At 46.4% G+C, this 12,703-nt stretch overlaps 1 protein-coding gene across 1 annotated transcript in view; it reads right to left on the bottom strand.

Moving 5' to 3' along the window:
- The window catches only part of REEP1 (receptor accessory protein 1), a 63,388-nt gene that overhangs the window by 9,874 nt on the left and 40,811 nt on the right, over positions 1-12,703 (bottom strand). The window contains exon 6 of the mRNA XM_023536418.1: positions 4,655-4,832. Within this exon, the coding sequence (XP_023392186.1) occupies positions 4,655-4,832 (178 nt within the window). The remainder of the gene's footprint in view (positions 1-4,654; positions 4,833-12,703) is intronic.

The following is a 12,703-nucleotide window of genomic DNA, read 5'->3' as shown; positions in this document are numbered from 1 at the left end:
CTGAGTCCTAACAGGTACCATGACTTCGCACATGCACATGCCCTCTCTCTCTCTCTTTCTGATCATTCACTCTGGGTGAAGCTAGGTGCCATGTTGTTAGGATGCTCAAGCAACCCTAGAGAGGCCCATGTGGTAAGGAACTGAGGCCTCCGGCCAATAGCTATTAGAGAGACATCTTGGAAGTGGATCCTCCAGGCTCAGTCGAGCCTTCAGATAACTGCAGCCCTGGCTGACATCTTGACTACAACTCTTGAGAAACCTGAGCCCGAACTACCTGAGTAAGCTGCTACCAAATTCCTGGCCTGCCGATACTCTAAGATAATACAGGTTTGCTATTTTAAGGAGTTAACCTCCTGAGCCCTCCCCGCCAGACCATGCAGCTGAAAGGGAGCCCCAAAGTCAGGTGACAGCTCATGGTTAGAACCTCTTCTAGAGGCAGGAGTCCAGCACGCTGCAGAGAGGCTGGCTGCTTACTCACCTTTCCGGGTCCTGCAGGAAGAGCAGCAGGTACACACTGTAGGGATGGGACACCATCAGTGACATCCCCTACTTGACAGGAATCAGCCCCAGGAAAACAGGAAGGGCCCAGTGAAGTGTGGGATCTCAGTGTGTTCAATATAGAGGTCCCAGGAATGTGGGTCTCTGTAGAGACACCAAGGTGGGAGAGGGAACCGTTCCAGATTCAGCTTCTTCTTGGGTGCTAGAAAATGCCCCTGCCTGGCCCACGGATGTCAGTCCTTGTATCCTGCAGCCCTAAGGAAGGTGGGGGTTGGGGTCAAAGTTTCCTCTGGGAAGTAACTCCAACCATCTCGAGAGGCTCAGATGCCTCTCCCCTCTATAGCTTCCAGTTCAGAATGACCTCTAGAAAACCTCAGACAGACCTCTGACCCCCCAAAGTGCTTAGTGTCTGGCCATTTGGTCGAAGGCCTAATTGGTTGCTGCTTTGAACACTCCATTGGTCTTGGTGCACATCCAGGGCTTAGTATACAGCAGGTGCTCACTAAATACATGCTGAGTGTCTCTAAGTTCATGGAAGGCAAGGATCACTCTTTCGACTCCTGTACCCTTCCTGGGGTCCAATGCCAGGTTTCAATAGACGGTGTCTGACAAAATACTCCCCAGTACATTCTGTAGGGAGAGCAATGTGTTCTTGCAAACTCCATATTGTTATTTTGCACAACGGGCATATATTTTTATTTTACATAACTCATTACATAGTATCTCATTCTGTTTTGTACTTTTTTCACTAGGCATCATGTTTTCAAGATCTACCTGTATGTACATTGGAACCATTGCTTCCAATGGCTGTGTACAACTGCAGGGGGTCAGCCGCTACCTCTTACCTGTCTTCTCCCAGGTTTCCTTCAACTTCTGCCACCTGTCCAGGGTTCACAAACTATCTTGTTTGCTCTCCTCACAACCCTGAGACACAGGCTGAAGAGGGATTATTTGTGGCCTTTTTACAGAGAAGAAAGTTTAAGGGAACTGGCCTCATTTCCTGTGCCAATGTCAAATCCTCTGGTAGTGACTCTCTGGGCTATCATTCTGAGAAAGGTTCTGAGGCTGAATCTAGGCCCAGTGGGAACAACTGTGGTGACTGCTTAGTGATATCTGCCTCGCTGTGTTGCATTTACTGTCTCTGCACATGTCCAGTGCCACCCAGCCAGGATGGAAGCCCAGACTCAGGCCCTTTCCCCTACCCAACCATGCTTGGTGTCCAAGGCCCACACTGGGGGCTGGGAAGGAACGCCAGCCCTGTGTGGCTGTGCCTCCTTTGCCAGACCTCCTTCCAGGCACCCCACCCCTCAACTCAGGGGTTATGACTGCCCTGGAGCCTCTGATCTGGGTGCTTTTGCCCCATGCTCAGGCTCTGGGCCATCTTTCACCTGTCTTTCTGAGATAATTTTAGGCCCCAGAACAGCTGGGATGAGGGACACATGGCCCCTGTCCTCCTTGCTCGGTCAGCACCTCCCTTTTCTGCCCCCTGAAACCACAGGTGCCTAGGGTGAGCAGTGAGGAGAGCTGGGTCACGTGGCAGCACAGCGGGTTCTCTGGTTCCCCATGAACTCCACCTGCTTGGCCTAGGGCCAGAGCACTCCCCACTGCCTCCCTGGGGCGTGGCAGAGGACAGTGCTGCTAATGGAGGGCAGTAGGGCCAATACCAACACAAATCATCCCAAACTTTTTTCTACCTGGTGCTGGTCTGGGAAGATGTTCAAAGTCCAGGGGACACCTCCCATCAACTTTTAGATCCCACCAGTTTTCTCACTTTCACAATTCTGAGGCTGACCTAAATAATCCACGAAGGAGGCCTGGATGCTTGTCCTGTACGGCCTCGGCACAACCTATCTGAGCCTGCTTCCTTTACTTGGTTCACCTCTATAATGACGACATACAATCTTAGAGGGAAAGGGACTACGGGGGCACCTAGGTCTACTTCCCAGCCAAAGCAGGAATCTCTCCCTAGAGCCTCAGTTGATCATTCAACTTTGCTTTGGGCCCTTCCAATGTCAGAGATCTCGCTACCTCACAAGGTGGCTCATTTCTCTCCTGGACACTTTCACATTAAAAAGTGCTTTTGTAGGTGAGTTAAATAACAACAACAAGAACAATAATGGCAACTACTACACAGGGTGCCAGGCATGATCCTAAGCCCTTTTACAGGGATTATTTCATTGAATCCTCATAACAACCCCACAGATGGGAATTATCATTCCTCATGCATCGATGAGGGAATAAATGCCTTGTCCAGGTCACACAGCCAGTAGGCGGTTCCCCTTGGAACTTTATCCCATTGATTCTTGCTCTGTCTTCTGGGCCTCACAGAACTGGGGCCCTTCTTTCTTCCAAGTGACAGCTTGCCTTTGAGGCTCAGTAGCCAGTGAGTTGACCAAGGGTGGAAACACCTGATTCCATTTCACATCCCTGTTTCTGGGGTAGTGCCTAGTAGGTCAAAACTGTAGATGCTCAAGGAAACCTGGATGGTCGATGAGTGAGTAAACAGAGGGCACTGATCCAGGAGTCAGGAAGCTACAGAGACCACCACCAGTGGGTGACCCTGGTGAAAATTCTCGTTTCTGGGCCTTCGTCTCTTTATTGGTAAAATTAGAGGGTTAGACTGAGTGATATCTGAGGTCCCCCTGTCTGGACTTTCGGGATTCCAACCTTAGTTCTTCTGGGGTGGGTTCCCCAGAAGATAACCTCTCCCTGAGGTGGACACCTCCACCACCATGGCCAAGCTCTGACCTCCCCAAGTGTGCCAGGGTTAAAACATCTCCTTTCCAACAGAAAAGCCACAATCTTCAAATCTGGGGCTTGATAAAGGAGGATCCTTTACCGAGGAAGAAACTGATAAACACCAGGACTGGCTGTGAGGGTTCGACTTTCCCTGGAGGGGAGCATGAGTTATCATTCTCAGGGCAGCTATAGGGCTCCTTCTTTCCCACCCACGGCTAAAACCTCCAAAAGACAAGTGAGGTCTCTGGGGCTAGGGGCCGAGGTGCCCCCCGCAGGCTGCAACTAGGAGCACACAGTCAAGGTTCAGATGGCCTGGATGTCCCTGTTTGTAATGGCAAGGCAGCCACCAGGCACACATCATAGCCACAGATTATAGAAAAGGTGCCCAATTCCCACCCTGAGGCTCGATTTCTTATCAAGGGTGAGAAGCAGAGGTGGCAATCCCGAACCGTCCCTCGCACCTCGTACCCCCTTCACCACAAACCCTTTGCTGGCAGTAGTAGTACTCAGCTCCTGAAAGCCAAGGTCCCCATACAGTCCCAAGGAATGGTCTGAGAAACTGTGAGTCCCTGCCCAGCTCCCTAGCCCCTAATCCATGCCCTTAACTTCCACAAGCCTAAAACCCAATGACGATCAGATGGCATGAGTCCCAAACGCATCTCGACATCATCACACTTCTAGGTCTTACCCCAGAATTAACGTATCTCTGGGAATGGTCCTAGGACTCTGCATGTTTAACAAGATCCCCAGGTCAATCCCAATATAGGCACCCTCATGCCAGGAGTGTGATAAGCAGAGGTAGATATATGGTTTCTGTAAGGCCCTAGCCTCCAAAGGAATTAGACCTCAGAGCTTGTGTGGCCCTGGGCATATGGGGGCTGAGGCGTGCATGGTAAGTGGAGGCTCAGGAATGGGAGGAAAGGGTAGAGTGAGAGAGGCGTTAGGAAATAATCGTGCAGAGAAAAAGGACCACAAGAGCTATAAGCCTTGGGTAGGTGGGAGGGGCAGTCCAAGTGTTCAAGACAGGTAAGCTCTCCTAGGATTGAGGGGTCAGAGAGGAAAAGAACTGAGAAAGATGCCTTGGCCCAGTCCATCTGTGCTTGTTGCCCCTAGGTTTGGTCCAGATCCTACCACTCGATGCCCCCCTCAACCCCCCGAGCAATCAGATGGAGGAAGTGGGACCCTTTGGTGCAAATGACCGAACCCTCCCCCCAATCAGAGTCCTCAGCCCACCTTCCTGCCCTGGTCTGAGTAGTGCTCTGCTACTTGGCTGGACTGACATGGTCTGATGAATGTCTGTGTTGGTGGCAAGTCCATAGGGCAAGGGCCAGGTTACATGCCACACGGTGGACTGGGCCTCTCTAAGTGAAAGTGAAGCCTACGAGGTAGAAAAGAAAGGAAGTAAAATGACACCTACCTGAGCTGCCAGCACTTTCAGAAGCACTCCTGGACATCTTAGGCTGGCCATGTTTGCCGCTGGCCCGCCCAGACCCCGGCGGTGGGGGGCCCGAGGGAGCAGGGGCACCGTCTCCCCTAATGGTGGTGAGGTCCTGCATGCTGAAGCTCCGGAGTCTCTCCGATAAGGCACCCTGTCCCTGGATATGACACAGGAGGGGGCACACGTCAGAGGCCTGACCCACAGGCCATGGGTAGTAGTGGGAGGCAGACACTGCAAAGGCCAACAGGGAGCTCTGACAGTCAGCGAGGTAAAAATCAAGACCTGGAAGGATTCCGCAGAGGGGCAGGTGCCCAGGGTACTTGCTGGAAACACTGAGGGTCAAAGTCTAGAATATTTCATGGCCTTCTGTGGAGCTCAACAATTGCTCCCTGGCTCCAGGCTCCTTCCTCCCTTTCAGGTGCCTCTAGATGATGAGCTAGAGCCTCAGACCCAGGGCCAACGACATGATCGCTGCCTGTAGTTCCTGCTCTCTAGGGGCTGTCTGCTGCTTCTATGGCTTTACATAAATAAAAATCCCTATATAGCTACATTTTTCTCAGTTTCTAGTACACAAAAATCTGGTCAGAAAATCAAAATCTGTGCTCAGTCCTTACTCTTTTCAAAGGAAATGAAATACAGACAGTATTACTAAATGCATGACAACAGCAATTTCTTTTATCTGCTCATGTCACTGTTTATGGGGCACATTTACTCCTACTGTTGCATTTGAACTTCATAAAATACCCAAAGGGAATGAATCAGGAAGGAAAATATATTTTTTAAAAAAACCTTGCTGACTGTAACCATTTTATATTCTGAGAAAGCCACAGAATTCATCTCAGGGGAAAATTCTTCTTTTGTTTAGGAAGCAAGATCAATCCATTACAGTTCTGAAAGGGAAGGTCCTCGCTGTTGGGATGAGAGAATCTGTGTCAGAGTGAAAAGGATCATCATGAAGGCCCAGGGACAGTGGCAGTGCTTTAGTGTGCCTCAGGGGTGGCAGACAGAGGACTGTTTTGGAGGGAGAAGGAAACCTGAGAAGGGGCAGGGGCTGGTAGGAGACTGGGGTTGTTGCAAAATGAGTTGAGATTTGAGCAAAAAGTGACAGGCAAGTAACCACCAGGCAAATAAATAAACCCTGAGCATCTTCAGAAATACCAGAGGGCATCAGACTTTTCACAGGTACATGGAAATGGTGGGGGATGGGAAAGGGGCACTTTATTTGCATAAGGAGGAAAGAATGGTCTTAGAGGGCTAAAGGACATGTGACTTGACCCTCACTCTACTTCACTACTCTCATCTGCAGAAGAGCATCCACATAGCAGGATGGTGGTAAGGGTCAAGTGATATGATGCCCATAACAGATATCAATTACAAAGCCCAATGTATATTAAGAGTTCGAAAAATGTCAACTATTAGGATGTTAGCTGCTGCTGCTGCCTAAGACACACAAGTTGCTGTTGAAATAAAAATATAGAAAGATCACTCCTGCCAAATGACAAGGAGGGGCTTCAAGATTTCAAGCTCAAATCAATGATCTGGAACTAACTGCATCAATGTGTCTGCCAGATCTTGCAAATGCTCAGCAAGGTGTCTGAGAGGTAGGGACAGCAGGCATCATACATGTCAATTTTAGCAAAGCCCTCAATTCCACTCCCAGAAACTAACCAACCTAGCTCCGATATCAGTAACATCATGAAGACTGGAAGTGGCAGAAGTAAGGACAGAGGAGATAATAATAGCTCGGTATCAACCTAGTCCCGTCTCAGAGTAAACCACGGAAGCATGGATACAAGTCTCTTAAAAACGAATGAGCTGTATCTGTTAAAAGAATCTGAGCTGTTTAAAATCAAACTGTCTCATTTGTAAACCTCTCAGCCCTGCTCTGTCTCTACTCAAAACCCCATTTCCATTCACTCTCCGCAAACCCTCCCACTTCACCTCTGCTCTAGAAAACTTTCATTTTGTTATTCTGGAAACAACCAAGAGTTGTTCATTGGCATTTTACAAAATTGGGTTTTCTATTTTAGAAAAATAAATTTGGATTCTCTAAGTTTGGAAAAGCTTGATACCATATTTTCCATAATTCAGTGAGCTACACTGCCATATAAAAAGCTTTGAGAAATTCTACAGTATTTTGGGTTAACTTAGTATATCCCAAACATATTTGACCACAGTGGAATATACTGTTAGTTGACCACTTGATCTTCGCCTAAAGGCTGAGATGTGATTAATCATCCAAAAATCATTCCAACTCCATTCTTGAAATGTTGAGAAAAAACAGATCTCCCAACCTCCCTAATAACTATGACAGCTATGTGATGCAGTTCTGGCCAATGGGAGGTGAGGGGGAATCTGCTAGGGGACTTCTGGGGAAGGTATTTTCTCTTCCTGATATGCAGGAGAAGAAAGGCCTGGCTCTGCCCCGCTGCTTTCTGCATTTGAGTGTGGTAGAACTGCCATCTTGTAACTAGGAGACACACAGAAACATCCACCCAGAGTCCTGACATCACTAAGTCACTAGAATATTGATGGCCCCCACTTACTTCTAGACATCTTATAAATGACATATATTTTTCATCTCTGAAATTATAATTGCTATTGCCTTGACATTGCTGTCATTGCCTATACATGAGTGCACATGGTTGTTATTCTCTGTGGCATGACGAGACAACTGAAGCCCCTGAGTGTTCAATTAACAGACCATTTAAGAACCACTTGAAGAAGAAATATAAGTACACGTTGTCTAAGACATAGTCCACTGACACCTTCTGGTAAGATCAAGAATGGGGCAGCATCCAAACGGACAGAATGGGTATCAGCAGCATTGAAATCTCAGAGACAATAGCTCTGCATCACCAATGCTCTGGAAGGCACAGAGAGTGATATGGCATTGTCATAAATGGATACGGGTGAGCTGAGTTAAAAGTCAGACTCTGAAAATGAAGTGAGGTTAGGAAGACCTCAATAAATGTATTGTGCTTCTATGTTCCTCTCAATGTATATACAAAAGTTACACACACACACAAATCTATGTCTAAACAAGTCTGAGTCTTTTTAATAAGTAGAAGTAAAAATTCTAAGTGAAAAAGCATTATGTTCTAATTTAATTGGCAATATTTTCTTCCTTAGTGGTACATAAGATAATGACGTGCCTTAGAAACCACAGCACTTTAGATTCAAAACAATATGGTTGCACTACTCAGAGAAGCTTTCTCTAACCTTCTCAGGTCCCCGTCATATGCTCTCAGCGCAGTCTGTACTTACTTGCTGTACTCCATATAATTATATTTAATTATTGGCGTTGTCTGTTGGTATGCCTTCTCCTCTAGATTTTTTACTTACTATTGCAGCCTTGGCATCCACCACTTTACTTGATACACATTAGGGGTCAAGGAGTTGAATGAATGAACATATGACCATTTATTGAGCAAGACCAAGTAAAGTACAGCAGCAGGAGACCCCCACCCTCACCCAAATGCATCAGCCAGGGTCCCAGACCTGAAGGAGCATCCTACTGAACAGAGAGTTAGGCTTTTCAACAAAGAATGTATGAAAGATGCCACAGGTCCGTAGGGCGCATGGGACAGAGGACACACATCTGAGGGGCAAGGCATCCAGAGAAGGCAGCATTTGACCTGGCCTTGACTTGGTTGAGTGAAGATGGAAACCAGGTGGAAAGAAAAGTATCTCTCTTAGTATCTGTTACCACTCAGAGCTGCCACTTCATTCCACCCAAATGAGTCTTTGAAGTTTTGTCTGCTAGGGAGATGGGGGTTCAAGTTACACTGTGTTTATGGCCAAATGGAGGCATTAGTGAAAGTCCTACTGAAAGCCTACAGGGTTTTTTTTTTTAAACAACCATGCCAGTGGGAGTGAGACTAAGTCTTCACTATATACTCTCTTCTGTATTTTCAGAATTTTTTACCATGAAGAAATCATTTACTTAAGAAATCATTACAATTTCATTGTTAGCAACGCCCACAGTACTCTCCCATGATCACCATGTGGTCCTTATTTTGTAAATATAAGGCTTGTATGATGCTGAGAAATGCTATCTAGACCTCCTTGCCAAAGACATGAAACTATTAAAAATAAAAACAAAACAAAAAAACAGAACTGAGAAGGAAGAAGTGGCATTTTCAGAAACTGCAGTGTATTGCCCTCCAGCCTTGAGAGCCTAGGGGCCTCTCCTCCTGGAGGCCTTGACCAAGTCAACTTGGTCTTTCCCAGCCTTGCAATTTCATTTGGAAATTAAAGCATTGAACAAGTTCCCTACCAACTGGAAAATTCTGAGTTCAAGAATGTATGACCCTCTTCTATAGTTCATTATCTGGCTCTGATTGCAATTCTAAATAAAAGTTTCTAGAATGCTTTAAAAATCTCTAAAATAAATGTTGGGCCTCCCAACGTAACTCTGATGAAGGGTGAATAAGTTACAGCATACATGTATGTTTTTTAAATGTCTTGTATCAATTTCTTCCCCAGTCAGCACTGAGTTTAGAATATGAGCCATAGCAAACCTAAGAATTCTAGGGTCACTTCATGAACTAAGGACAGCCTACTTCAGGTACATCTGAGCACCTGCCTCTGGGGCTGTCACAGCACATGTCAGCCCTGTCTTCACCATCCCTGCTCCTCCTCCCCAAAAGAAGCTATTCACGGCCTAGCATCGTAGGACTGGAATTCTGTCAGACTCTTGAGCTCTTCTCCCCCTCATTGTTACAAGCATTGTCTATCCAGTTTTGTTGTGATTGCTTGTTTATATGCCATTTGCTTTAACAGATGCAACTTGCTGCTTTCTAGGCAAAACAGCATCATGTGGCCCAATGGTTCTCTAAGTTATGCTGCACAGAATGGCAGAAATTCCACGGAAGTATTTTGGGGGCAAGGGCAATGATATTCCTGATTATCTTAATCTTTTTTCCTAGCTAAAACTCTTAGAAAATTGAATTTCAACCAAGAGGTAAATCATGTCACTGAATTTTCTATTAATCTGAGATCTTTAATTTCTAACTCTTCCCCCAGTTTGTAAGGAATAAGAAAGCCATGTATCTAACATACACCAAATTCTGCATGTTTTGATGTTTTCTTAGTCAGGGGAGAGAGGTATGTTCTGGAAAAACCAGACCTTTAATAACCTGGTATTCCAAGTAAAACAATTTATCACTAATAGAACGCCTGCCATGATGGCCCATAGAGCCCTGATTCAACACAGCAGCTAAGCTTGGTTGTAAGCCCTTGATGAAGACCTCTTTTCCAGAGGGACACACCAAGTCACAGGGGAAGGCTGCAGCAGAACACGGATGTTAGCCCATCATATCTCACACATATCTAATCCCAGAGACTGATGACAATGAAAATAAAGACAAAAAGTTTTAGTGTGTCAAGCGATTGACCACAAAACCACCAGCACAGCCACATTTCCCACTGGTAATTCAAAAAGAGTTAGTACTTCCTTCTGGTGAGCCACCTCACTGACAGAGTTACCTCTACAGCTTCACATGCTCCAAATCAGCACCAGGCAAGATCCTCACAACATGCTGGATGAAGAAGAGGGGCCTTGTTTGTGACATAAAATTGGATTAACAAACAAAGAAGGATTTCTCCCTACTATAGCATCAATCATCAAATTGAATTCATTTTTCAGGCATCAAACAAATAAAGAAAATACCCATATAAATTAATCACATTAGATGCTACCAAATTAATACAATAAGAGGTTCTGGAAGGACGCTGACATGGGACCTGGCTCTTGGATTAACACACATGCACACACACACAGTGTTAGGGGGAGAGGCACCTGGCTCTGATCCAGACCATGCGCTGGTGGGTGGAGGAGGCTGCTGGCTCTCCTGCCCCACCGGATCAGTTTGGAGTTAGTCACACCTCTCAACGGGGTTACCTGCCCTTCTCTGAGGTCCAAAGAGAAGATAAAATGAAAGAGTTGAGCCACCTGATAAAGGGGAAAAGAAAAAAAAGGCATGGGCACCAAGCCTACAAAATGGGGCTGAAGGGAGCCATGCTGCCCTCACCTCCTACACTCAGTTACTTACACATTTCTTCATTCATTCATTCATTCATTCATTCACGCAGGCATTCACAACAAACGCTGATGTTTACAAAGCTCTGTGTGAAGCCCATCAGGAGAACAAAGATGAAGAAACATGATATGGTTCCTGCTCCCAAGGAGCTCACAGTCTGGCTGGGACATCAAGACACAAATGAGTACAAGGTGGCAAATGACAAAGATGACAAAGTGTGTGACAGAAGTTCAAGGGAAGGAGAGAGACAGCACTGTTGGCTGAAACACCAGAGGGAAGCATCGTATAAGAGGTCAAACTTGAGTGAGGCCAGGATTGCGTCACCAAAAGGAAAGGGAAAATACTGAGGCTGGTGAGTGATTTGGGCTAGCGTGTGAGAGGAGAAAACTTTGGGAAACTGGAACGGAACCAGTCTGGTGCTGGTGAATAACAGGAGATAAGCCTGGAAAATGTGTAGTTGGGCTGTCTACATGTGGACTTCAATGTGAGCTCCCCTGAGGGTTTTGAGTAGTGAACAATGTGAAGAAAGCAAGATTTTAGAATAATGAGAACATCCTGGATATACTCTGTGTCACACACTGAGAACTGGCCTGATACCTGCTCTCCCCTACTTCCTCAGGTTGCAGCTGGGCACATGGATGCCTGAAACAAAGACTGTATTTCCTAGCCTCCCTTCTGGAAGTGCCCTTAATAGGAGACAGAATGCAAAAATAAATGTTAACCATCAAAGGAAGGCTTGTTTGGTTCTTCTGGTTTGGAACAGGCTGGGCTTCAAGTGCCAAAAGAAAGCTGCTGAAGTGGTGAGCAGCAAGTGATTCAAGAGACAGGGCTGTTGAATGATGATAGGGCATAGATGAGTCAAGTCCCTATAAACCAGACCAGGACCTGGTCATCTGAGTCAGGCCAGCATCCATGTGATTGAATTTTGGGGTTAGGAAAGACTCTCTACACATGGTGGCTGTCCCTCTCCTTGCATGTAGAAGTCCAACATTGAGACGAATCGTCTCAGCAGGAAGCTCTGCCTGGCTCCACGCTTCCTCCTTAGACAGATGAAGGCCCTGAGGGGAGGTTAATGTGCTAGCAGATCTTTCTTCCTTATAGGGTAAGGTGACACAAGAAGCCTGTTAGAAAGGGACAGTGAATGAGAAGGGACTAAGGGGGTCATCCTCAAGACAAATTTGTTCAGCTGTTAGTGAAAAGTTAAGCTATGGTTATACTCACATTTACAAATGTGCCCACATTATTATAAGTGATAAAGCTTTAAAGAAACTACATCATGGTAACATGGACATGTGATGCAAATTCATTTACCTAGTATGTACTGTCTCCTGCATTTAAGTGTTGCCCCAGCCTTGCCTCAAAGCAAAGAAGGAGCCTGCCTTGGCAGCATTTGCTGGCTGGCTTTTACATACTGATGCACCTACTTAACTCCTAGAGGTGTTTGATATAAAATGGTCAGAATGGTAGGCAGTCAGCCTTAAAATTATCCAGGGCTCTGACTGACTCTAAAATTCTCAGTAGCAGACCATCATCTGTCAGGCACTCAGCCACAGGTCCTCAGGGTCTGGTGGCATAATCCAAGTAGAAAATGGTCATAAGTTGTAAGTCCAATGTGTGTGGAGGGCAGTGGGACTTGAAGTGATGCAAGCAAGGAATGCTGGACTGGAAACTGAAAAGTGTCACTCTGACTCCAGCTTGGCAACTAACAGCTGTGTGACCTTGGGTGAGCGATTCAACATTGGGCCTCAGTGTTCTCCTCTGTGAAGCAAGGGGTTACAGAAGATGCCATCTAAGGTTCTTTCCCACCCTAGCAATTGACTGTCTCTCTTGAAGGGAAGGAGGGCAGGTGCTCATGTGTTGTAAGTTGCCCTACAGGGACCCACTCACTTCGAAGTTGAAGAGGAGGAAGAAGCAACTGTATAGAAAGTCCAGCCCAGAGCCAGGAGGACCTGAAGCCCAGGGCAGGAGAGTGGCTTGCCCAGGG

Source organism: Pteropus vampyrus, unplaced genomic scaffold (assembly GCF_000151845.1).
Source record: "Pteropus vampyrus isolate Shadow unplaced genomic scaffold, Pvam_2.0 Scaffold156, whole genome shotgun sequence".
Classification (NCBI taxonomy): Eukaryota; Metazoa; Chordata; class Mammalia; order Chiroptera; family Pteropodidae; genus Pteropus; species Pteropus vampyrus.
Note: the sequence above shows the minus strand (reverse complement) of the source record. Positions and strands in the feature narration are given on the sequence as shown.